This window comes from Aythya fuligula, chromosome 8 (assembly GCF_009819795.1).
Source record: "Aythya fuligula isolate bAytFul2 chromosome 8, bAytFul2.pri, whole genome shotgun sequence".
Taxonomy (NCBI): domain Eukaryota; kingdom Metazoa; phylum Chordata; class Aves; order Anseriformes; family Anatidae; genus Aythya; species Aythya fuligula.
In genome coordinates, this window is record NC_045566.1 from 23905570 (window position 1) to 23933183 (window position 27614).

The following is a 27614-nucleotide window of genomic DNA, read 5'->3' on the forward strand; positions in this document are numbered from 1 at the left end:
TTTCTATGGTTAAAGGTATGATAGTTTATTGGAGGACCACCCAAAAAATAGTGAAGAGCAAATTCCCTTACCCATCTTTAATAAGATCTCCTTTGAATTCCTTAGAGGACTAGACCAGTGCGATACAGTCTGCTTATGTGCCTAAATTCCTGGATATAGACAGCCTTAGGGCTTCGTAAGATGATTCATCTTTTCATTACAAAGAAAAAAAAACCTGCTGTGTTCTCTGTATTGTGCATGCTATGAAAACTACACTTTAAGAATTAGGGAAAACTAGAAACGTCAGTTAATGCTGAAGCTAGCAATTTATTTCTTCCTGAGCAGCTTTACCATAAAAAGTGAAGGCTGAAGGACCATAAATATAATCACTTTTATTAAATAATAAAAGTACATCAAATATTTGTATTTTACCCAATTAAAAAGTACTGGTCAAACAGAAAACTAATCACAGTTCCATCATTTACTGCTTAATCAAATGCAGGTATTGCTTACCCTGGCACTGTGATAAATAGTAATAACCTGATTCTGATGCAATGCTTCTGTAACTCTGTTGGAAAATTAACTTTAAAAGTTCTGTTTGTTAGAAAACTTGGAAACCTGTAAATAGATTTAAGCTACTTCTTCAATCTTGTTTTCAGTGGCAGATGTAGCTTTAATTTTTAAAATTGCTTCCATTTTGTTCTCTCCTGTATTGCTATCTGGACATGTCAATCTTATGACTTAGTCCTCCCCATCTATAAAGTGAAGTGTTTGGCTTAATTTCCTCTAGCAAACCGATTTTCACTTGACTGGTCTTTTTTTTTTTTTTTTTTTGTGTCTAAAAGGCAGTAAAGAGGAAAATCAAAAAAAAAAAATTTGTAGGTTTTCTTCCTCTTTTACAAAATAGAACGTCTTTGAGACTGTAGTGAGACTTGAAGTTCCATTTTGCATATCTGATCAGCCTTTGAGCTATCTTGAAGTTCTGTAAAGAAACTAATAGCAGATTGAGTGAATTTGCACAAAGATGCCAAAATGAATGTTACTTGGCACCAGAATCTAGGAGCTTGCCCTATGACTTCTACAGAATTAAGCAACTTTGTCACCTCTTTCAGGGGGATGTAGTTGAAACTGGAGTTGAATCAAGAACACCAGTAACATTTCAGAAGGCGATGTACAAAGTGGTAGTCTGAACTTTGTTTTCATTTATCCTTTTTCCTAATCCCTCCCAAAAAGCAACCATGCCAGAACTGGATGTACTTTTACAGAGTCCTTTTGCATTGTTTTAGCGTTCTTTTGGTAGTGTCTTAATTGTAAATGCAACACTGCTAAATATGTTGTACGTTAAAGAAGTGTATAATAATTTTCATGTGGTATTTGAAAGTAAAACTGATCTGCCCTTTGTGCATTTCCTTTGTTTCTCATTCTTCATTTTACTTATACCAATTCGAGATAACAACAAATCATTACACTGTAAAGAACTAGAGGTATGAATGCATTTTTAAATAAAATTTGTGTGGAAAATATGCTCAATTACATTTTATTGGCACAGAAGTCAGCAATTGGACCACCAAAGTGTGCATGCTTATTATTGCACATTAACACAAAAATCCTTATCTCATCTTTTTTCTTCAAATTTGCTGGGAAAACCTTTTGGTTATGGTTTCATAATATCAGTGTTATCAAGAACTATACTTTTTATTTTAAATTAAAAAAATAATTTTCAGACTCCACTATGTGAGATGGGGATCAACTAAAGGCTGTCCCGTGAAGCTCATCCATTTTTCACTGTACATGCGTTCAGCGGTATTTACAAATTGCACGGGGGATACATTTGCTAGAGGGAGTGCTGTCCTTCTAGTGCAGTTTACGGTGGCGATACCTGCCTGCTTTTTCTTTCGCTGCATTGGCACAGGCATTGTGCTTATTCTGTTGTAAGTGGTTCCAGTATTTGATCAGTTCACTAGGTTGGAACTGATGGGAGGTAATTAGGTGGCTATATTTACAGCTGGAGTAAGAAACTCGCCAGTGATTGAAGACAAACTCGTTGGGTGGAGGCATAGGGTCAATTCGCAGCTTGGCAAGGCAGATCCCCACGTATACATCCTCTAAATGTAAACGTCTGATGCCTAGGGAGACTTTGAAGATTTTTTCTGCTAAATCTCCAGAAAAAACATAACCAGTTCCAGAGCAGAATACAGGATAACGTTCGCTTGGATACAAATCAGGTGGCATGTACCACTTGCTGTCCTTGTTCCTGTTAGGTGCGTAACCTCTCATTAAATAACCTGTAAAATATTTGTGCCTTGGAGGAAGTTCTGGTTTCAGAAGCTTGTGTATTAAATACTCAGTATTGACAAACATATCACTGTCAGTTTTCATAACATACGGAACACTTGGACAATAAGATGCAACCCAGTTCATTCCCATCAGAGTTTTAATGGTTAAATTATAATAGGTGTCTAAATATTCTTGTTGAATGATGTCATGGTATTGTTTACTTTCCTCTAGTATGGTGCGCTGGAGGTATCCGTTTATCTTGGTGCTTAGCCCCAGCAAAAAGATGCGAACAATTTGGATGCCAGGCGTCAGGCTTTCGTTACCCCAGGTTTGTCGAATCGCCTGTCTGGCTTCCACTTGGCCTGGCTCTGCAGCAATGAGCAAAATGAGAAAAGGGGTCTTCTCCTGGCATTTGTCAGGCTCATTGATGACGTATTTGAAATGATACGAAGCTGGATGCCCAGCGCCTTTCTCGTTGTAAATACTTCCATTGGCACTGAGCGTGTTTTCCAAACCGGTGACTCCTTGGGGTGACAGCTCGGTGTTGTTGGAGTTGGTGACTGTTTGAGGCCTGAGAGTCTGAGGTACGGCGTCCTTCCACACGTTCCTTAGAGAGCTGTGGTTCATCTCGCTCTTAGTAGACCTAAATCCTCGTATAGTGTAAGCCATGGGATTTTCTCTGAAAGCAGCCCTGCCCGGCAGCCAGTCGTGATGATTAAAAAACAGAAACACAGCAAAAAGAAATACAAGAGAGACCAGGCCAATGAGATGGGTGCGAAATAGAGACCTTTTGGTATTCCAGGTCATCTTTGCAAAGCAGCAGTGTCGTCTTCTCCACTGAAGCATGTTGTAAGAATCCAATGATGAGACAATGGCCAAGCAAAATGCTTTTCCCTTCTTTTCTGGATCCACTGCTATTCTTTGGTATTCATTTTCTTTTGCTTATGTTGAGTGATTCTCTGCAAATGGCTCACTCTGCAAAGGTTTAAACGAACAGAACATAAATTACTAATTTTACCTGCTCATAATATAAAAAGCTACAATGAGAAACTAGACATGAACCTATAATTTAGTCTTTTTTTTTTTTTTTTTTAAACAGCCCATGTTAGTATGAACAAGGTCAGATTTGTGATAAAAGACAACTTTTATCAAAAAACAAAGTTATTTGATTGGCTTGCTTATAATTCTTTTATGGTAAGAGTTGAGAATACCCCAAAGCAAACAAACAAAAACTAGAAGAAGTGGATCATGCTAGCTGAAGAAGTGTGAAGTAGACCTAAATAGCATCATGTATACTGACTGAAATCCTTGTATGGTGCTTGAGGAGGACTGAATGAAAAGGGCTTGATACCAGATGGAAGGTTTATTGGCATTAATTAAAATTGATTTGACATGCAGAGGCTCGTACAGTTCAGTTTAAAAACCCTTTTTGTAAAATGGTCATGTAGTGGTGGTGGGACAGACGGTGCAGGGCTGATTATGGCAGAGCTGTGTTAGTCACAGTACACTGCTTGGCGTGTTTCCACCGGCCCCGACTGTGCTCAGAAAGTCAATGAGAAGGTGCACCTGTCAAAATTAATTTTCAGGGTCCAGTAACCTCACTGCACAGCCCTTAGATGGTAACACATGATAACGTTTTTGGTCACCTTTCAAGCACCTTTAACCTTCTGCTCCACAAGGAAGGAAAAGCTTCAACTCCTGGCTGGTGTGCCAGGCTTGTGTGCAGCTGATTTACAGTCAAGCTGTTGATTTTTAGTGGGCAGAGATCTTAAGTAAATGCTCATATTAACAAGAAGTAAAACTGCACAGCTCTAAGTTACTTTCTGGCAAACTATCTGATGAACGTGACTCTTTTTTCCCCTCAGTGGATTTAAATGTAACTGCTGTACTTCAGTTATCATGCAGAAATGTGAAGTATTGCTAATAGCAGCTGTAACTGTAGGAAAAAGTGCCAAAGTAGTCTGTGCTTCATTTTCTCCTAAATTTTTTTCATATTCAAGAGCAGAGTCAATATGGCAGCTTCATGATGCTGCATATTAAAAGCTGATCACATCATCTTGTAAATGAACCTTTCGCTGCACAGTAGCAATTCGTTTGCGATTTTCAATTTGCTCTAATTTATTTCTGGGCCCTAGGGTTTTGTATAGGAAAAAGGATGACAGTTGAATAAGGGTCCCACAGAAAATGCTATTTTTAATATAAATGTGTAATTTATTAATTACTTTGCTATCTTCTAAAACCAATATTTGGATTAATTTTTGCATTTAAAAGCTAAGTGACATGTTATATGGGGAAATTACAGGATTTTACACTGTAAGGAAGTAATTTAAGAAGAGATGGCAGTTGAATAATATATTATTATGTGTGACTGCAACGTTCAGCCTGCCTAGTTAATGTAAGGGGAAAAGATGAGATTTCAAAAAGGATAAGGAGAGACATATAACTAAGCTTTATTTTAATTACTGTGTCAGTTGATATATAAACAGAGTAATGTATATGCAGAAGACATCACTCACAATATTTGGAAGCAAGGGGAAGTATTGCACTGAGTTGAAACTGTAGTTTGTCTGTCTTATTAACCTCCACCAGGAGGAGCAAGTAAGCGGGGATTTTAACTGTGGTTTGTAATGATAAATGTATCTAAAAAGACAAAACTGCCCCTTACTTCTTTCTGAAATGGCAAAATATTTGCCTGGTGATATGCTAAGCTCTTCCCTGTTGTTGTTGCATCATGTTCATGAATTTTGTTTTCAAGCTCACTGAAAGCATTTCTCTTTTATTATTATTTTTTAACTGCTTGGGACTGATGCTATGTAGCAGAAACTGAGCTATCTAAAAATTATTCTCCACTCCACAGATGTTAAACCTGTCTCAAAAATATGCTGCTTGAGAATCAGCCTGAAATTTCATGCTGTTCTTCTTAATGCTTCTTAGCTCAGAAATTATACCTTAGGGTAAAAAGGAACTAAGCCCCTGACGTGGAAGATATATGCTTACCTCTGCACTTACACCTTCTTTTGCATGCTTAGAGAATGAAAGCCTGCTCTCCAAACATAATTTTAAAAACCATGGTTTTAAGTTTCACTGTGGTGTGCAGTGAGTTTTAAATGAAAACGCAGCCTTTTGGGATGGATATCTCTGTATGAGCAAACACAAATGTCACTTCAAAGGGTATCCTAGAGCTCAGGGAAAATAATTGTTTGATACCAGCTTGGAGGGCAACTGTGGGAATACTTGATGAATTATCATTCCATTTCATGTGCATGCTGTTTAGGAAGAAGTCAAAACAAGAACTGCATGAAGAGCTGAATGCAGAGTAGCAGCTGTAATTTGGATTAACTTTGCCACACTGAATTATTCCACTTCTAAAACTTCAGTCGTTAGATGCAAATACTTTGGCAAATCTGTATCACATTACTAATCTGTATTTAATTTTTAGTTGAGGTGGTAGGCTTTTCGTGTGCTCCTACTTTCACATGAGAATAAGTAAAAGGGAGAATGTGGTTATATGTTACTTGTGTGAACTTAAAATTGCTGCCTTTCTATGATGCACAGAGAAATGGGGTTAGAATGGGTGAACACCCCCCTCCTATTTTTGACTGCATCTTCACATTGTGCATATTAGATTTCTTATGATTTTCATCTCATCTACCATTACAAAGCTTATTTTCAGAGAGGTTCTTTCTCCCTTAACATGTTTCCTTGATTTTTTTTTCAAGGTGGGAATTTCCTAGAAAACCTTCAGTCCCTGTTCGCCCTTTAAAAAGGCCTTGTATGGATGAAGGAAGGACCCACACCTGTTTCTTAGCATCATAAAACTATTGACTGAAGGGAAACAAAAAATACACAAACCACCACAAACAACAACTTTGCTTTGGTTTTGTTGTAATCCAGGTGTGAAACATTACAGTGGGCATTTGAAATCCAGCAATAGCTCCATTGAAAAAATACGTGCTGGGATGTGTTTAATAAAAGTAGAGAGCTGTCAGTATGTATTAAAAACAGCATCAAACAGTGTCACGAGAAAAACCATTATTTTCTCTCAGTTTAATTAGGGTTAAAGCACTACTGCATCTGCCTGATTAAAATTTCATTTCACAGAAAGCTTAAGGACAGGCACCGACCATGGGCAGTAGGTAAAAACAAAAAGCAAATAACCAGCTATAACCTAAGGTCTCTATACAGGCACCTTGTCTTCTGAAAGTATCTTGCTGCATGTAACTGCATTTTGAAACTCTGACTTAGGAGTTCTTCCTTTTGGGCACTTGGTTGTGCGGTCCCTGCTCTGTTGTCAGATGCCCGGTGTGTGCACTGTGAATGCCTCCTCGATTCTGGTTTGTGGGCTGTGCTCTGACAGTGTTTCAGCTCCTTGTACTTTCAGCCCTGCTCTATAATTGCAGCTTTACAGACTGAAGGATTCATCTCCCTGTTTACACGCCCTGGATTTTCGTATTTTGATTAGCTGTGGGCAGATTGTTTAATTAGGAGAGTTCAGAAGGCAGCCCGAGCCGCTCTTCTGACAAACAGCAGCAGTTGCATATTAGGCCTCACGTACCGTGCCTGAGTTCACTTACAAACTGCATTAATGTTTTGCACAGAACAGGCAGTGCTCAAGGTGAGGTCTGATGCTCAGGCTTTAAAATGTCAGATAGGAGAGGGGCACCGCCAGCTAGGCGTGCTTCTCCAGAAGTACTGCCTGAGGGCAGAATTTGGGGTTTGTTTTAAAAGTCCTGGGAAGTGGCTTTAAAAGTGATCTGAAATGGGTGACTGTGAGATGCATCCCTAGGTATGGGAGCTCTTTCCAGTCACGGTTGCTTCTCTGCATGTTAGCATTGCCTTGGATAAAGAAAGCACATTTATGTTGCCGATGTGGGGATTTATGGCAGTTCACTGGCAGATCCTGCAGATAAGCACTTTCATTTTGTGGTGCCTAAATCACTATAGATTTGGGTCTTAAATTTCTATTGTAAATAGTAACCTGTCTTCTTGCTTGCTTGCCACATTTGATGAAGTATTTAAATTTAAACAAGAAGCAGAAACGAATGACAATTAGTTTGAGTGCCATTTTACAACCCAAGTTAAACAGGCAGTGTTTTCCTATTAAGCAACGATGGCATGAGGTAATTTACGTGCTCACCATTTTGAATGTGTAGTGTTTGAAGGTTTCCTTTTGGGATCTCAGTGGAGCCTGATGTTACTTGTAAAATGTGGTGCCTGATCGTGCTGCTGATGGTTTAAATCATGTCCGGTCTTTTGCACGCTCCCAATTTATGCTTGGCCGATATTAGTCTGATGACATTTTGCTGTGTTTCAGGGGCAAAAAAAAGGAAAGCAAGTGTGAAAAAGGTCTGAAGGCACTTTTTAGATAATGTAATTTGACTGCACGGTCTGTTTTGATGGTTCAGTGCTCTCAGTGTGTGTCACATCATGGCCATTTTACCAGTGCTTTAAGATTACTTCAGATAAGGATTAATTCTGACCTAGTTTCCGAGGATTTCTAACTGTTTTTTCTAGATTGGAGGCTTTTGAGTTTTTAATTTCTCAGTTAAATGCAATCATTACAGTAGCTACATTATCCCTTTAATCCCTCCTGTGCCCACACCAACCTTGTGCAGGCTGTAAGCAGTGTATTAAACGAGTCTGAGATAGTGACATTGTTTGGGGTGGTGAAAGGAAAACCTCCTGGAATTTTTCCCCTGTTTAGAGACACGGTTCATTATCTCTCTGGGCTCTGCAAATTAGGAACGATCATTATCTGCAATGGCTGAAAAGGTAACAGACAATTGAATGAATATCACACACAAGGATTTGACATACCTTCCTTGGTCAGGCCATTTATGGTGCGAGGATTATACCCCCAGAAAATAGTTTTGGCACGCCATCACTTCAGCAAAAAAGATGCTATCGAACATGCGCACATCCCCCAGCAGTCTGCTTCCTGCGATCGCTTTTCACGGTATCCAATCTGTCCATCTGTCTGCTCGTTGCCGCGTTACCTTCCCTGCTCATAAGTGTTGTCCTTGTCTTGGGGCTTTTTGTTCATTGTTCGAACAAAAGGACAGTAGTTCCCGTTCCTGTTCCGATCGGGCTTGTCTGGCGTTCGCAGCCGATGTCTTGGAGCTTTTACATCTGGTGTTTCCCTTGCCGGACAATGCAGTGCTGTGTTCCCTTCTCCTCAGTATCCATATTTCTAATGGTAACGTTAGCTGTGAGTGCTAGCACGTAGTGGCTCACTTGCCTTCAGTAATAGGATTTGCCTCTCTTCCCTCCTTCATTGTTGCTAGGCAGTAGTAGAAATGGGTTCGAGCTGTTTTAGGCGAGGATTGTGGTCTCTGAAATCCATTCCGTAGTTCTTCAGCTGCTGCACAGGCAGGCAGCAGTTTAAATGTGGGCTTTGACAGATGCTGTCTTCTGACAGAGCAGAATTTAACGTCATTGCTTGGCTGAATCCCACGTGATTGTTTGCATTCATTTTGACTGAATCCAAAGGCAGCCAGAAACCTTTACAGGCTCTTGCTCCTGTGTGATAAATGATACATATTCAGTACGAGCACAATGATAGGTGAAGAGTATAAAAATTGTATGATTATTAAATGGATGATTGAAGGTTTTTTCAAATTGTTTTCACTTTTCCTTGACACTGTAACTTATGATTCTCTGGGGGATTTTTAATGCGAGACATTCTATTTCCGTTTTCCAAAAGCTGTTCTGCACTGCAAAGGAATTATAAGTACTTAAACACAAAGCTTCATTTAACCCATTTGGTGCTCTTAGCACAAATTTTTTGTGCCTACGTGATGACAAGAGGAGGTGTTTCTTTGCTCATGCTTCCTTTACACATGCTTCACATGCTTCCCCTTTGAAAGCTTTTTGTAATCTTAGGTTAGTCAATTAAGCTGGATGGCACTAATGTATAAACACGTGCTGTTAAGCTGCCTTTTTGCTGTTAATGGCTTTCTTCCTTGGTAAAGGTCGAAGTCTGCTATTGCAGGACTGGGGGCACTTGATTTCAATTATTGATGGATGTAAAATGACTTGGTTACAGACATACCTATATTACAGAATTTGTCTTTCTGGTCCCAGTGAAACTTGTGTGCCTTTCATTTCTCTTCTTTCAGTGCCTGGCCATGCTATGTGGAAGCACCTTATTATATTTACTATATGCTACAAATAAAATTGCTCAGTAGGGAATTCTGAAAATAGAATACTAGCAGCATACTTACCAAAATGTTCACTGGTCAGTGCATTTGTCCATTCTGTTTTTTTTTTTTTTTTTTTAAAGCTGAAGATTTCAGTGACTTGGACTTTTTTTTTTCTTTTAGCTAAAGGATAAAGCAAGCAGAATTGGTCTGTCATATGGATTGGGGAGGTGCTGCCTTCACTGGCAAATAAGGCTTCCCCAGGCAGTCACTGTGTTTTACTACCCTAGATGCATATTCTGCTAACTTACTAGAAACATGATCAGATTGATAAATCATCTATGCATACTAAATTTCTCTAACTTTGCCTTTAGCAGATCTTCGCTCATCTTGTGGAAAACTAAGGAAAAGCCCCCACCCTCCCCTGCTACTTTGTATTTGTGCATGTGACTGTAGCTTTAGGAAGTCAAAGTTTCAGGGAAAAAAAAAGTTATTTTTATCTAACTGCCTTCTTTAGCACTTTTGTATGATACTGGAGGTTCCTGGATATTTCAGGAGGGTGGAGCTCGCTTCGCTCTGGAAGTATGACCTGAAGATTTAAGTAACCTTGTTGTGGTTGTAGGTTGGAATAAGCTTTATTTTGGCTAAATCTCACCATGAAGGGTCAGTGGACTGCTTGTTCTTGATCCAAGGAGTAGTATGTTCCGTAATGTTACTATGGTTACATCTTAAATTAGAAGCTGCAGTCTTAGCCTTTGAGATGCTTCCATCTCTGAAAGCTGGGAAGGAGTTGTACCGATGTGAGGATGTGCCATGTGTATGTAAGGAACGCTAGAGAGATACCGTGGCCAGTGCAAGGGTGACTGTGCAGCGAGTTCTGCAAAATTAGAAACAGATGCAAGGGGTCAGATAAGATGCTTAGAATAACTCAGGCACAAGACAACTGTGAACCAGGCAGCATGTATCTGTGCAAAACAAAGGTGTGTAGCTTTGGAATATTTTCTTCCAAAAACTTTAAAATTTTCCTTTGTGTAATTTTTTTGTAGGGTATCAGTCAAACCTTGTCAAAGTACTTCGAAGATAAATTAGACCCTAAGGGTGAGCTGTTTAAATCAAGTTCTCTCTTGACAACAGTAACAGAAGTTTCTCAAATGGATGTACAGTGGTTGCAATAGTCAGGTGTACTGCTTAGGAAGAAAGATAATTTTCTGCCTGGTGGCCACGAGTCCCCTGGAAGCTAAACTAAATACATACATCACAGCTGACATGTAAACCCAATGTTCCCATATGGGCCATGCTTTTTGAGTACTCCATGAATACTCTGCAAAGATTATTCCATTTTATCAGAGTGAATTGCAGTATTATTTCAGTTGTAATGTATTTAAAGCCTTTCAAGTGACAATTCAAAATGATTAATGGCAAGACTTCCAGAGGTAGTTATCTTCACTTGAAAACTTCTATTTTTCTTCTCAAAATGTGTTCATACATGATATTAGAATGCTTAGTTCAAACTTTGTTAAGGATTGTTATGTGTATGGCCAGTGCCTGTTTGTCTCTGCTTCAAAAAGAATACGTTTCCAGTATGGCATTTAGATTAGAGAGGACAGGGTTATAGAATATTTGTAATGCGAGTGGCTATTTTGTGATCCCAGTGTGTTACTGAACTATCACGAGGATATTTGGAACTGAATGAAAAACAGCAATCTAGAAATGACCACAAGTGTCAGTATCGCCTGCCTTATTTTCCTTAGCAAAATTTCAGTATTTCTTAGTTAATTGTGAAACCCGTCTTACACTTGCTGCGTTTTTATAAATGGTTGAGATTTTGCACTCGGTTGAAATGATAGCTAAGCCATAAATTTAGCGATTCCACTAATCTTTGAATGTTTTGCATTTCGCACACAAATACAGCAATAGAGATCAATCTGAGATGACAGAACACGAGAAAAGGTTTCCAGTAACTGTGAAATGTGTGTATTTTTATGTTCCCTAATGAGCAGTTTATAATTGTTCTATCACTCAATAAAGGATTTAAGCACATCCCTGAATTTAGCGAAGTTGTTAGAGAGAAAAGACCAGATGATCTCTAAAGTCTGGAGGGCTTATTCCATTGGCCCAATGAAAAATTTCAAGGGGATTTTTCATAATTCTGAAGCTCTTAATGTTTTTTTATTAAGTGAATAGATATTCTAGCTCTCCAAGAAGAATTCAGTCCTGAGAGTTCATACAGTTCCTTGTGAAGAGCACAGGTCAGGAGTGCTTCTAAAATGCAACTGATCAGCCAAAATGCAGCTGCTTTCAGTCCACTTTCCTGTTCTGTTTTTTCATTATATGCAAATTTTATGTATTGGACAACCGTCCAGAAACATTTCTTTCCTCAATAATGTGTTGTTTTGTCTCTATCACATTTTCTCTCCTTCCAGTGTTCTGATTTTTCTTGTCTTTCCCCCAGGCTTCGCATCCAATTATTGCTGATCTTAAGTGCTAAATGAGGATTTTCTTTCCAGGGGATGGACAACATAATTTCATTTATATTGTGCAGCATTTTTGGATGTGCAGCTCTCCCCTGATGAAGTGACATGCCAGTGCCAGTGGTAGTGTTTTCTGCCTGTCACAAGTGTTCCTTTTGCATTCTGAAAAGAGCGTGGACTTTATGAAGCTTTGATTCAGCACAGCAGGAGAGAAGGCCAATGAGCAGAAGTACCAAACGTTCAGAGGCAGTTTAAAGAACTGTGGAAAATAAACTTACGTTTTCCCCTTACCTTATGACCTTTTTCATTCCAGCTGCCTGCACTATAAGATCAACTTGCCCCTAGCATCCCCCCACACTTTCCCAGCATGAGAATTTGAAATGAAAAGTGAAAATGTTGTAGGAACTGAAACTTTGGTGAAGACCTGGTACTTTATATCAAACTTCTTTCAAGACAGGAACGTGGCATCCTGGTGAAGTTAACAGGTCACCACCTCTTAGGCCTAAGGAGAAAAATGCATTGTTCTAGCTTTGACAGCCTGCCTCTTACCACCTGCCCTACCCCTTCTTTCTGCCCAATCTGTTCCCAAAAAAGGTGCAGAAAACCCTTTTCTCCTTTAGGCTGTCTTCTGGCCTTTGAAGCGTCCCAGGGATTTGAAGAGTCCTGGCCCCTCAGGTTCACTGCCCAGACACAGAGCTCCTGCTGGAGCTGCTGGACGAGCTGTGTATGTTCTGAGACTGAGAGAACTGCAGCTCTGATGTTATCTCCTTGCTTATTTGTTTGGCCATCTATACGGTTGGAAGATACATACTCAATGTACTTACTGAATATGGGGGCATTTCATCAGCCTCAAAAACTCCTGGTTCTGTGTGTTAAGTTGACATTGGTGATGCAGCTCTTCACTTCATGTTAAATAACGTGGAATCGAGCAGCTGGACTTTCAGACCTGTCAGAATTTCACCGATATTGTGACAGAGTATTGACTCTTTCAACGTGTTACATTTCCTCAGTAGCTTGAGTACATTAATTTCTACAGCTCCATTCTGTAGGTACCCACATTTACAACTGATTTTGTGGGATATGCAGGGTTTACAGTAAAAACCACAAAGGTTTAGTAAGTGTCTTAAACGCCTGAAGCCTTTTCTTCTAACACAGATGCTTAGACTGGGAAAAGCAACAAAATCTGTGGGAGAAATCCATTCTCCAGTGATCTGAATGGTGTTATCCCAGTAATAAGTTTAAATAGTATTAAATAGTTCATATTAAACGTAAAACTTGAATCTTAACTTGGAAAATAAGTCCCTTTTTAAGAGCAGTTACTTACTATGCTCTTGGACATGTTGGGGAAACTAGAATTACTTCCAGTATCCTGCATACCAACTGCTTTGATAGGTTTACTTTGGCTTGGCCAGGCAGAGTAGTGTCTGTTTTTTCCCCAAAGTTGTTCCTTGTTAATGATACCCTCAACTTAGTGGTTTCCAGTCAGTGTATATTAATGAATAAATCACCTTAATACGTTTAATATGTTTTATCATGTATTGTACTTAAATTCATTGAAGTGATTGACTGCTATTTCAAAGTAACGTGTTCTTGGGCGGAAATTTATTTGGAAGTATTCATTTTTATATGTTTCTAGTGAGCAAAGAAGTCAAGCTACTGTATGAAATGACTTCCAATGTCCGTAGTTGCTGATCTGTCCTACAGACTTCGTCTTTCTGCTTCTGAAATTCACTTTACATTTCAATGGCAGCATTCCTTTAGTTACTTCCGAGGAAATGGAGACTATACCGTGGAAAACATTCTTTTTGTCTGGTAACTATGTTCGTAATTCCTTCTGTAATTTGTGTAAGAGTCTAGTTTAATTTTGTGAGCCTGAAGGTTTTTTCATGTAAAATACTGATGTATAATCAGAATTACTGGGATTTGGCTAATACTTTAATACATGACCAAGAGGAAGTCATTAGAGCTTGGCTTGTGTTCTGTTAATAGTCAGAGAATAGTGGTTCAGAACTAGAGAATTTTTATTTTGCTGCTATCCTCAACTATATTTCAGTCATATTTCATGTAATTTGGGGTTATCTAATGGAATAAGAAAGTAGAGGCAGCTTTCTTGCATCTTGTCCGTCTCAAGGCATAGTATTGAAAATCATTAATGCATACTGTACGCAGGTTTGTATTGAACAGGAAGAAAAATATATTTAATGCCGTAGTCCTGAGTACAAAAAATTTGGCCTAAAATTAAAGATTTTCTATTTCTATGATAGAGATATATTCTAGTAACTCTTAATCACCATCTGTGAAGCTTTCTATCGCTGATCCGTATTACTAGAGTGAATTTATAGGGAGCATCTGTCATCCTTTTAAAATAAATAAATTTATCTGTCATATTCATAAATCCCACAAATCTCATGACCTTGGACGACGGGTTGCACGTTGCAGATTCTTTTTAAGTCGTCTCTCAAGGATTTGTGTAACGAAGCATTTTTCAGAAATCTGAATGCTTTTTTTTTTTTTCCTCCCAGTTAATGCATGTTTGAGCTTTACTCGCATGCAAGGGTTACGGTTTACAGTTCCGAAAGAAGGCAGCTAGCTTTAGGGAGTCCAAATTTTTTTTTCCCTCCAATCTTTGGGTCTCTGTCTTTACAGTTTTGCTTAGAGTTTCTTATTTTGCCAAGTATAAAAACCTCAGTGATTCTATTAATATCAGTAAGAAGCATAGTAATGCAAAAAAAAAAACAAAACAAAAACCCAATGGATTTCTAGTTCTGTCACATTTGTAAGCAAGGAAAGGAATCAAAATGCGTCCTTAACCAATCTTGCGTGGAAAAAGGCCTGGATGAAATAAATAGAATAAAGGGAATCCCTGTTGCTGAGAATTTAGGTCACCTCGTATTGAAAAGATAGCTTTTGCCATTTTATTTTTTTTTCCTTTTGACCCTATGTCGCATTGTGTGGAAGCATGCACCAGTATCATCTGTACTTTAATGCTGGCTTTGCCTAATGACAAGAAGGCTTGTTTTGTTCTGTGTAATTAACTTCGTTATCCGAGGTGAGCTGGGGAATGGCGTGGGGAAGGAGATAGCCCCGTAACGCGGGAACTGCTGGACGTGGCACGAAAAGAGCAGCTTCCTTGAGTCTCTGCTCTTCCCACAGTGGCAGGTTGGTTGGGACCATTGCCAGGTTAAAATTGGATCTATGTATTCACATGATAATGCCCACAATCTAATAAGGCTGGTGGAATGTCAACCATTAGGGAACAGATGCATCAGCCTACTCGGAATGGTCTGGTGGAGTCGGTTCGGTCCCGGGTGGCCAGAGCTAATAAGCTGTGATGGCTCTGTGTCGGGTTGCTCGCTTGTTCTTGAAACAATGCTGCCGCATACATGAGATGCTTGCAAGATTTATAAATAGTAGCTCCATGCTGTGTGGCAGTGCTGTTTCAGAAGCCCTGCTAGCCTGGGAAAGAAGCTAGCAATGTTTCTGCGGAGCTACCCTGAGCTAATGAAATCAGTAAATCTAAGGCACCTCTCATCTAGGATGGAAAATCTGCTGCTTGGATTATCTCATTGATTGAGATCTGATGGCAGCGATAGGCTGGTCTTGTATAGAATGGCTGTCATTGTGGCTTGTCATTATTTTTACCTAATTTCCAAATATTTCTCTTCAAAACAGACACTAGTCAATGACACAAATGTCTGAGAAGAAAAAGGTTTTTGCTGTTCCTTCAAAATAGGCACCTATTCAACTACACAAGAATATGGCAACATAGAAGCAAAGAAATAGCTCTCGAATAGTTTTTCCTTGCATTTTCAAAATGTCCTTTTAGAAGAGCAAAGGAACAAATACGAAGGTGTGAAGTTTCTGTGCTTATTACTAGCCCTTTTGAGCTACGTGTAAGCTACTATGTGCTGTCTGTTCTCAAAAGGTGATGCTGCTATTTTGATTTTGTGTTCTTTCTCATAAAAGTAGAGCAGCACCAGCATAAGACAAAGAAATTATTGGATGAGTCCCTGTGAAATTAAATCTGTTTCTGACTGGTAAAGCTCTCCAGAGCACGTACAAAAAGTTCCAGGGTGTCATAACAGAGGAATCTTGTTGCTCTATTTTTTTTTTTTCCTCCTCAGCGAGATCATTCTTGGCATTGAGAACCTTACCATCTTCCAAAACATTGTCTGCTCTCTGTGGCTTACTCATTTTTATTTCCTGCCACCTAAGTGCTCAAGAGTTTTCCAGTGAGGGGATCTTTCTTTGCAACAGATTGCTGTAAGAAAAAAAAATATATCTTGTTTACTTTTTGTCACTGACAGTAGGTTTTTTCAAAGGCAAAACAACTGTTTGAAGTACCAGGACAGCTGTGAGGGCTGAAGGAGAGCTGAGCAGGTCTTACTGCTTAAGGCAGATTTCCTTCAGGTACACTGTGAAATCCATGGGATCATTAAGGACAACTGATACTTGCTAAAAAGTGGGTAGCAGAAATAATAGTTGCTCTAAACCTTACGTGTGCCTGTGCTGCCTAGTGTAGTTTGTCATCCTAACTTTATTCACAGTAGGAAGCTACTACTTAGATCAATTTTTGTGTGGATGTATGTATATACAGACAGAAGAGGGCATTTGAGAACTTTTAAAAACCTGTTTTAAAATATGCTTTTGAGCCTGTCCGTTTAGTGGGAGGGTATTTTTTTCTGCAGTGATGGATGAAGACAGTATAGAAGTCATAGCATAATAGGAAGATCCGAAAGTTTGTGAACTTCGTGTATGGCTCTTATCCTGTCATGATCTTTGAATAGGATGCCCCCAGACTGTATGAGTGAGACCTTGCCAGCTGACCTTCATTTAAGAGGATTGCGTTTCTGCTCTACCGAAAATGCAGCTATGCCCTAGCTTTTTCAAAGAGCATTCGTATTATAAAGCAGATCTCATAATGCAAAAGCCAGAAGCTTGCAGATGGACTATCTAGCATATGGATTGTGTATAAAATGAAAAAATAAAAGTTGAATGCTGTCATCTTTGTGCTTTGAGAACGACTTAATTTAATCTTCACTACGAAAGGGAGAATAATGGGCAGTTTAGATATAATGCCAAAGGAAGCTGGAAGTAGAGGCAGACTTTTCGAAATGGAAGAAATTGTTTTGCGTGATACGGCCAAAATCCTTCCTGTATTTTAACATAATACATGGCTTATCACAATTAATTTTTTACATAGGCATATATCATTGACTTTGGTATTCTGCAATAGGGCGATAGGAACGATGCATTCATTCAGAATACAAATGCGTTAGTGGCTTTTGTTATCTATTTGCCATATAATAATAGCAATAAGAAGTTCAGTTGCATGCATGCTAGTGCAAAAAAAAATTGAGGTCGATTCTTTCAACCTTGATATTAGTTGAGAAGTACAAGTAACAAGCATTGGTGCTATCATGAAAATGTGGTGTACGTTCTCCTACTGTTCATCTTAAACACGAATCTGTGGTGCATGAGACTAAGGTACTTGTGTCTCACCCAGGTGACTGTTATATCATGATGAAAACTGATTCTGTTGCTTGATTCACATATGTGATTTCTTTTGGTTGGAGGAAAACAACCCTGTCAAAAGGTTGTATAAATTTTAAGTGCTGGGCTTTCAGAGCTCATTTAAATGAAGGAAACAAAATCAAACCAGTACCTTGTCTGTTTGTTCTTTGGGTACAAAATAGAAAGCTTGAGTTTGTTATAATGTTTGGAGAACCTATTTCATCGAGGAATCTGTTAGGGAAGTGTAAAAGCTTAGCCTAGGAAATTTGGGGTTTGAGGTTCAGGTGGTTTCATAGCTGTTTTGGCTGCCAGTAAAGTGATTTAGTGCTATGGATTAACGATCCCTGCAAAATACATTAAGTTTTTAATGTCAACATCTTTACCTAGGAAGGAAAGCCTCAGGCCTTTTGGAGTTATCCAGTTGTACTACGTAGAAGACTTGGGGGTGGGGTGTTGATTTGATCTATTTTGAGTGCCCTTTCATAATTTTAAACAAAACAATATTTTAATGAAAATTCTGGAATGAGAGTTCTCCAAGGAACGGCCTGTAGCAGAATAGATGTCACTGGCAAAGCTGGGAAGTGAGAGGATGGATGAACAGGACCATCACAGGCGTGTAACAGGACCAAAACCTTTACGTTTTTGTTCTGTGCATTTAACGGTGTGTGCAAAACTTCTTTTTAATACAATCCACAGCAAAGATATAGGTGATCTAGAACACAGTACATCAAAACTCCTGTGACTGGTAGGAGTGAGGTACTAATACTGTAAATTTTAGAAATGCTGGGACAGCAGAATATCATACCGAGAAAGAAGAGTTCATGGTTCTTACTGGTGGTGGGAGCAGCCACTTGAGAATCCTGAGGAGCACAAGGTTTTTCTGTGACATTTTCCTGTATTAAATATGGAAAGCATAGGAAACTGGAGGCCCTGAAACTCCTGAACTTCAGCATTTCAAATGAGATGGTATTAATATGCTGCTTATGAAGTTCATAGGTTCGGTTCTTGAAATATATATATCTGTTCATGAAAAAAAAATACACGTACATATGTGTTTGTGTGCACATACATTCTTATGAACCCCAAAAGTACCTTCATGCTCTGATTTAAAATGCAGGAACATGTCTTCAGGTATTTATTTTGTTAAAATCTGTATGTAAACATTTTGATCCTGCAATGGATACAGTGTCTTCAAAGAGAAACCTCCTGAAATATTTTGTTTTACTTGATACAAATGTATGAAATCACCAGGCAGAAAGAAAACAGCATTGCATTTGAGTATCAGCTCTGGTCATGGCAGTTCTCCAAATAGTGCTTTTTCCTATGGCAACTATAGCAAGCCTGTACATAGAAAATGCAAGGTACTTTGCATCTGTTGACTCAGAGTATTTTTAGTGAAATTGAAGTTTAGTCAGAAGGTGACCAGCACCTTAGTGCCTGGGGGCAGATGGCCACATGCTGGATGTCCCAGCTTCTCTCTGGTGAGAACTGGGAACGGGTTGGCTCCTCTGATCAGATCATCACCTCGCTGACGTGTGTGATGATGTTGCAGGTGAGCGAAGGAGATGAGGAACAGAATCTGCCCTGAAAGTAAGGGGTGTGTTCCCCCACCCCGACCAAAAGTGCTTTTCTTGCAGAAGCCTTTGTCTCAAGGTTTTGGTGCGGTTCCCATATGTTTTGACCTTGAATAATGCTGCGTTTGTGTACAGCGCTTGGCAAACAGATTTCACAGGGGCTTTTCTCATAGTACAAACTGTAAACATAAGGCTTAAATGAGGCATTTGACAAAGGGAAAATGATTGAATTTGTGTTCTGGCTGTGGGGAAGTGATACCTTTTGCTGCTATTAGGATGGAGGCTGCTTATCCCTCTTGTTAAGAAGCAAAGTCCATCCGTTGCACCTCCCCGCACACCAAAAATGTATCTTGTTTTGATTCACTTACCATCTTTGTGGTATATATTTTTCTGTTCAGTCTGTTTTATAAATTGCTTGAATTAAAACAAGAAGGATCTGTAGAGTAAGAGCAGGATAGAACCTGTTTTTTGTTTGTTGGGTTTTTCTGTGTGTGTGAATATGATGTTAGTTTGGTTAACTTTAGTTCTTTGATACAATTTTTTTCATACAATTGAAAATAGTCATGTGAAGTTATGGGACAGGACAAATATAAACAATATACTGTGCTTTTTGTAAGCATGCTAAGGTGCCTGCCCCTTCCCAGTTTGGGGGAATTACAGCGTGTGGATAACTACAGCCTATGCGACTGCAGAAGTCATCATTTGTTCTTCCTGGACCAAACTCAGAAATTTTCGCAGTAAATTACTGCTTTAACTTGCTTCTACAGGTGTCACTTCTCTTTTAGTACTTGGTCAACGTTTTTATTGCCAATACCCAAGCTAGTGTCTCAACGCACCGTCTGTTAATATGTGGGCTTTGATAGATGGTATAGGTAAGAAAATTAGTATTGTGTTTGCATATGGCACAGAGCACATATGGATGCATTTTTTTCCTTTTTATATTATTTCTTATTTCCCATATGTACAATTGCTATCTCTTAGCCTGTCTTGCAAGTGGGTGACCAAGACTCTGGTGAAGTGTATTAGTGTACAACTCACACAGTAAAGAAATACAGAAAGAGTTGAGAAAATTAGAGATGGCCTAAATTTCAGTGCCAGCATTACTCAACTGATTGCATGCATTTCTACCTGAACGTTACTAGCAGCCTGTTGCAGGTCTCAAGTTCACTGCTTTTTCTGGACTCTTCCCTGGCCTGTGACTGCTCAAAACAGCCCTTTCCATGTTCATCGAGGAACACGGTTTCAGGATTTCGTCCTGATAATTTAAATCTTCCATGGTGATCATGTGGGAATTTGTCTTCATCTCTCAGGCCACAGCCACCCAAGACAATTATGCTTCCTTGCAACATAATGCAATATGTAACTGTGGTGTGTGTGAAAGTCACTGCGAGCTGGGATTGCTAAAGTTGGTAAGGTATGGAAGAGTAATATTAAAACTTCGTTTTTTTTCAGTGAATACAAATAGAAAGAAGATAGTATCAGGACGAAACGTAGCTCAGAAAAGGTGGTGCTGTCTAATTTGTTTATCAAATAGTCATGGGGGAAAAAAAGAGGAAAATAGGTTTTTAATAGCTTCCTACATCTTAAGTCTTAAAATCTCAATATGGTAGCATCCCTTGGTCTAGGAACAGAATTAACTGAGGGGAGGCTGGAAAGAAGAGCTTCATCAGTTTCTGTTGCACTGAGGCTTTGAGTAGCATCACATACAGTTGCTTGGATTTTCGTTCAGTTTGGCTGTTTTGGAAAAATTTTCACACACGCGTGAAGGATCTGTCTGTATTCATTTAGGCACCTGCAGAGCTTTTAAAAATATTATTCTCACACAAAGCATTTCATGAGTCTTTCCAGAAGCTACAAAGGAACCTTTTTGAAGTCTTTTAAGCCTTTTCCTCTGCTGAGTTATCTCTCACCAAACGCAGGTGTAAGTGGGATCTTCCCGTTGCTCCATACTGAGCAACGTTTTCTTTGATGTGCATATGACAGTTCCCTTTAATACCATTTCCAAGCATGATGTGAATAGAGAAACGATGGTACGTTTCTGTGTGTTTAGTGTTTGACTGTCAGCAGTGCTTTTATGCAAATAGTCGTTTCAGCCCCATATTCTATGATGTTTTTGGTGAAGAAACACTTCATGTAAGTGTCTGGCTGATACCTGCAGTTTCAGGTGGTATAGGAACTAGAGATTGATGGATGTGTGAGGTTGAAAGTTGGAGACAAAAACGTTAGGAAATTTTAGGAAGTTCTCATTTCTGCATTTTTCAGCCCTATTGAGTTGATGTGACATGCGTTCTGATCTTAATATAAAGAAAACTACTAGAGTCTGTACGTTTGTACCTGACTTCTGATAAAGATGAAACAATCCTTTTGTTCTCAAACTGTATTTGTCAAAAAACGTACAGATTGCCACGTAATATGCATGAGTCCAGCTCAAATAATTAACTCCCCCCCCAAAAAAAAGTTCTAAGCAAAAATAAGGTTTCAGTGATAATCTACTTGTCACATGCTTCAAGGGAATGAGTCATTTAAACATACGTAGATATATGATAGGTAGGTCTTTGATTCAAAAGAAATAACCCACCAAAAAGTTCTCTTTGCAGGTTCTCTCTAAATCTCTCTCCTTTATGAGTTGTTCTTGTTTGATGGAAACAGTTTGTCCCCCAGGAAAATGGAAGTGCATGCATGGCTGGCTTCTCTCCTGCTCCAGATTCGTAATCCAACAGCGATAGTTGGTTCTTGGTGATACCGCCATAGTTTTCTGCCATCCTCACTTGCCTCTCCTTTCTCCTTCTCCCCTGTAATTATAGCGTTGCACTCTTTGAGAAGAGACTGATTTTCTTGGAGTTGTACAATGTATGTACTAACTTCAACAGTATTTCCAAAACATGGCCCCACCTATAATGAAATTTGCCATGTCTTTGTAAGAAGATGAGCATTAAGTTTTCTTTCGTGCAACTGCTTTTGGGGATTAGCAATCTCTCATCAGCATTTTTCCCTCAAACTGTGCTTGAAAAGACATGATGTTCAGTGCAAGTAGTGTTTGCATTTTGAATAAATGATTAATTTACTAATTTTTACTAATCCCTTTTGTCTTATGTCACATGAGTTTTTTAGTTGTCCAAGCGGTGAGGCAGTGGTGCTGCTTTCCTTATATAATGAGTATCGAAGTGCTTTGATAACAGTAAATATTTCCCTTTTAAATTCATTCTATAAAAATAGCTTTACTTCTGCTTCAATTCCCCTTGTATTTTTTTGATTATAAGGAAGTTGAAACAATGTAAATAGTAGAAATGACCTTTTTATTATTACTGCGATCAACACAGGATAACATGACTAATATTAGCAGTATTTGTACAACAGTTAAGGTTCTGTTATCAAATTCTATTTTATTTTACAGTGTAATTTAAATTTAGAAAGGCAGCAAAAAGCTTGCAATTTATTATTTAAATATCTGTCTTGGGGGACTGCGTATGCATATTTGTGTGCATAGAAGGATGCAAATGAGCTATACCAGCTTCATGTGTAAATAAAACGATTATGTGAAATGCTCTTTAAATTTCACTGAGATTTTCTTGATACCAATAGAAGCCTGAAAATTCTTATGAAGATTGCAGAGGCAGAGCAACTCAGTTGGATTGTTTTGCTTGGTCCTTTGGAAGATTTCATTTTGGAGGCTTTTAAGGTCTTAACATTTTTAGAACAAAGCCCTACATTTTCGGAATCTAAGCTATGTATAGGAAATAGATAAATGTTTGTATCAAGCTTAAAGTAGGGCATCCAGAGCAGATGTTCTTGAAGTCATCTGATTGTTTTGACTTTGTCGTACATTAATGATGTGTTCAAGAATTAATTTCTAGAACAGCAATATTCTTTTCAACCTCTGCAGTTGGTTTAGACTGTCTTGGTTCTTTAGCCTGTCTTTAGTACAGCTTTCGAAGGCTTAATACTTTAAATCACTCACACAATGATATTAGAGTTGCTGGTAATTAAAATGTTTTTGTACTGTCTTCTCTAAATCAAGTAGGTAAATTTGAAGTCTGTTCTTTAATTTTTTTTTTTTTTGAGTGTACTATCCAAATGTATTTTTTTTTCTTTCTCATTTGAGATCTGAGTGTTGCAGCTTTACTATGTTCACTTTTTTTTTTTTTACTAGAAGTGAGCTTGGATGAATTGTCTCCCTTCATGGATGCTGAAGCTGAAAGCCACTTAATGTTCTAAGTACAAGTAGTTGCTAATACTTTGGCAGAATCAACTGTTACGTCTCTTCCTATTTCTGTGTAGGAGCATGCAAGTTACTAGGTAACTTCTAGATTTTGGTGCAAAGGTCTTGTACTACTAGAAATTGTAAACAAGAATGAAATACAAATTAAATTTGCTAAATTAAAAAAGCCACAAGATGGCATCAAATTGTCGATTCTATCCTTTACTCCTAACCTTTTTTTAAAGGTCAAAATATTAGATTGTATAGATCTCTATGTAGGATCAGTTGAAATAGTGAATGTGCAGTGAAATAGTTGCAGTTCTTGAGTTATTCCCTTCCAGCATTTGTAGCATGCGAAGCAACAGTTTTATAAACTTTTAAGAGCTTTTTGTGCCTCAAGAGAATAAAGTACGGCTTTAAGGGGTCTAACATGGTAGGAACTATTAATATGGAAGCAGAACGAATTCTACTGGAAAGTGCATGCAGCGTTGTATCTGTAGCTGATGTGATGAAATCCAAGATGATAAGGTTTCAGGATGTTTTCCTGATTTCTTTCTATGTCATGTTGTTGCTCCTGAATGCCTAAATACTCATCTTTAATATAAATCACAAGTAAGTATATGTAACCTTCTATTGTAAGGTAGCAAAACTAAACCAAGTAACGTGTTTATGATTAAAATACCATGTAGTGTAGTTGTCTTAAAGAAGATTTGTATTTTTCAAGTTACATGGGTTTGTTACTAAATTGGTTTCAACTTATGAATATTCACAGTATACTCCTTAACAGTCTAGAGTGGCTTATGCATAAGAATTAGGTATGTCGTCTTTGAGCAAAACTGTTAAGTGCTCAGAAACTTTGAGGAAATGAATGTTCTTTAAATAGCTAAACAGTGATTTCTGCTGCTACTGATGCTCAGGGTACAGCTGCACAAACAAAAGCCCCCCTAATTGGAGTTGGAATTGGCAGTGTGTCTAGTTACTTAAGGGTAACTTTCAAATTTCTAATGTGAAGTTTTTAATGTAAGATATCTTACTGTGCACTCGCTGAGAAATAAGCTACTGTATTTACAAGGACTTAGCTTTTCTGAGGCAACTTCTCATTTGCCTACTCTAACGGCATAAATTAACAGCCACGCTTGCTGTGTGTGGTTAAAGGAACCCACTATAATATTTACTCTGTCAGCTTGATCTTTTTTTCTCTCTGAGAGAAGCCATCATATATAATTCTGTGGTTATACGTGCTTTGTAAACAGAACTCATGCCGTAAATTAGTGCTTTGTCATAGGAAAAACCTACACCTCTATGGGGATGCTCTTGAAAAGCATTCAGTTTGTATCTAAGCTTGGTACCTTTTGTTTTCAGGACGGTGTGAAATGTTGCTGAAATTATCTTTCTGACGATTTTCTTCTAGAAAGCATCTTTTTTCCCGTCACATATCTTGTCAACCGTAACTGCTTTGTACTTTCATTTTTTCTCCATCTTAATAGCATGCTTTTCTTAAAAAATAAATAAATAAATAAAATTAATAAAAATCTGTGGTTAAATCTGTGGCCACTGCAACTACATTTTCTTTAAATGATAGAGGGTGGTAATTTTAATTAATAGAAGGTGGTGATTAGGTCACTCATGATCTTAAGGTGACGAGAGGTGATGAATCAGTGGCAGAGGAAGGGTGTGTACCTTCAGTGGGTGACAACTGATCAGTGTCTGGTGAGAAGCCAGCATATCTGGGGCTGTGAGCTGAGATTCATCCGTGAAATTATCACAGTCTAAGGCGGTGATTTACAAAACTAAAAGTCATGACCTCCATCATTTTATTGATTTTGCAGAAATTGTTCTTACAAATGGAAAGGTCATGGATGTAGAATTGGTAGCTGTGTTTTTGTGTCTACTCATCTAAATGAATTTATTTCCTACCATTAATCACATACTTTGATGTTATGCTTGCAATATTATTTATTTATTTTGCAGCTGAAATGTTCTTAAAGCCTTGCCTTTTCCTTTCAGGCCTCTGCACAGGGTTTCCCATTCATCACTTCAGAGAGTTCAGACAAAAGTATGGGGAAAAAAGTCATTTGCAGGCTATGTATGTCACTTGTGACTGTATATTCTGGTGTTTTATGGAGATTTTGGTGAAGAGAAAAATCACAAGCAGAAGTCCTGTGGAAACCAGAGCAAGGCTTTGTGACTGCAATTTTTTCCAAGGCTGCAGAAAACCTCCAGCATATTTGAAGCAGCTCCTTTGTCGTACTCCCATGGCAGCTGCCAAAGGACCTGCAGGTCTGTTCGAGGTAGTGGAAGCACTCAGTAAGTGGAAGGGAAGGCAGAAAGGCTGCAGTATTGATTCAGCAGGGGAGGAAAGGTGAATGGATGCATGGGATTGCAGATAATAGTAGTTAAGCATCCAAAGAAACTAAATTGAGTTTGAAATCTGCAACTTAGCATTGCTAAGTGATGCTGGAAGTGATGTTTCTGTAGCTTGTGGGCTTGCTTTCTGTTTCATTAAGGTTCTGGGACTTCAAAGACATGCCATGGGAGAGTTCTTGGTATTTCTTCAAAATGTACCATTAGGGCACCACAGGAGCAGCCTTTTCACACAGAAAATTTTAGTTTTCTATGGAAACAGATGCAAAGTTTTATTTCTACTTTCTTGGCTAAAAGAAAGGCGATGCAGTTTTAAATAGTGCTGGTTTCTCAGTTGCAAGGCTTCTCTCAAAGATAGGCAGCCTTTACTGCTGCTCTTCCTTCAGAGTGTGCTATTCGGATTTTCATCATTTTCTCAGGAATTGCAGTGAAAGGACAGAGGCAAAAGTACCTTTTCTTAGATATTAAAACAAGTCTTAAAATAACAGTTACTGACTCAAATGCCCTACATAGATGTTGCTATTTTAACAATCAGAAAAGAGTACAGAAAAATTCAGGATTAATCCATTTCTTTCAATCAAAGGTTAAATCCTAATGCTAAAGATTAATGGGAGCTTGCAGGATGTAAAAAACTGTGTTCTCACTTTCATGGTGGAAACTTGAAAGCAGGTTCTTTGTGTTAATTAAATCATGGAACTTGAGGCTCCTTGCATGCGGTCTCTTGCTTTTTAGGTTTTTTAATTTTGAATTCCAGAACATACTGTTATTTATGCGTGGACATAAAGATGTGATAGCACCATACCGGAGTCTTTCGAAAAAGTTTTTCCTAGGCTAAGATCTCCGACCTTACCAAGTGTGTCTCAGATGGAGGATACACTCACATAGTGCTTAATGTTCAGATAAAATGCATGCTTGGTTTTGTGTTAAAGGTTTTCTGTTAGCCTTGCAAATTGAAGTGGCTGGGTTTTGGTTATTTTCTTTTTCTTTTGTTTGGTTGTTGTTTTTTTTTTATGCCGTTGGTAATACATGTATTGTTCAGTGGGGCTTCACAGAAATCACGAAGAGCAGAATTTGTTCTTGCAGAAATTTTATGTTGCTTTAAAGCAGACGTGTGACCTCACTTTTCTCTTACATGGTGTGTTGACTCTGCAGAGTTAACAAGAATAAATAGTAGTACAGGTCTTTTGTTTGTTACATTAAGGTAATTGGATAAGGCATGAGCAGAACTAATTATCATGAGAGTGCTATTTCTGGTCACTAAAACTCTTCAAGGCAGGAATACATTGCAATTCCTTGGTCCTGGCTTTCCATCCTAGAGCATAAGCAGATCATGTTTTGAAATTTCTGTAGCCAATTTCCATATTAACTCTTAGTTACGAGTGATCGGGTTTAAAATGAAGCAATACTATAAGTAAGAAAACTTTATTTGAATATAGAAGATTGTTTCTGATGGGCATCTGATGGTTAAAAGGTAAACAACAAAAAAAAAAAAAGGTAAAAGCTTATCAGGTTCTCTGCTCCCCCGCATCTAAAACAGGATCTGTAAAGAGTTTTGAGTATGTTCAATATTTTTTTCTCCTTTTTAATAGAAACACGCTGCCCTCATTTTCAGTAGATCCTCTGTAGCTCTGTGTTCATTTAAAAATATATGTACCTGACAAGAAGGCCAGCTATTAATGTTACCTTTTCTGTCTTTTCAAAGGAAGGTGCTTCTGCTCGAAAAACACAAACGCCAGCAGCACAGCCGGTACCACGACCAGGTAGGGTGACATCTTTTCATGCTTCTGCTCCAAGCAAGTATAAGCTCTGGAGAAGTTGTACTTAAAATTTTGGTTACTGAAGAATGAAGTGGGGATCCATTTTGTGGCTTTTAATGGCATATGTGTTGGAAATGACACGTGACTTTCTAGTTACTTACACCACACGTAGCTTAAGAATTGAAATGTTCTGGTGCTTGAGTTCATTCTGTTCAGAGTGTTTGCTCAGTCATCCTGTCAAAAGGACGTGACAGTGAAATTGAAATGTGTCAAGTGAAAAACTTGGCTATAAGGTTAGTAGTTCAGAAAGCCTTTTCAAATATGTAGTGAGAGTTGGTTAA

At 38.4% G+C, this 27614-nt stretch overlaps 2 protein-coding genes across 3 annotated transcripts in view; one reads left to right on the top strand and one right to left on the bottom strand.

Annotated features, from left to right (window-relative positions):
• Positions 1-27614, top strand: part of CDC73 (cell division cycle 73) — a 99870-nt gene that overhangs the window by 51843 nt on the left and 20413 nt on the right. Inside the window, exon 11 of the mRNA XM_032191879.1 lies at positions 27219-27276. Within this exon, the coding sequence (XP_032047770.1) occupies positions 27219-27276 (58 nt within the window). The remainder of the gene's footprint in view (positions 1-27218; positions 27277-27614) is intronic.
• On the bottom strand, positions 1501-8658 carry B3GALT2 (beta-1,3-galactosyltransferase 2). 2 transcript variants are annotated; one of them, XM_032191881.1, is made up of 3 exons: positions 8074-8658; positions 7394-7559; positions 1501-3231 (listed from the first exon to the last, which is right to left on the bottom strand). In XM_032191881.1, exon 3 carries the CDS (start codon positions 3100-3102, stop codon positions 1834-1836), a length of 1269 nt encoding a protein of 422 aa, XP_032047772.1. In that variant the 5' UTR covers positions 3103-3231; positions 7394-7559; positions 8074-8658; the 3' UTR covers positions 1501-1833. The 2 variants fall into 2 exon arrangements, with proteins under 2 accessions (XP_032047772.1, XP_032047771.1); XM_032191880.1 differs by lacking the exon at positions 7394-7559.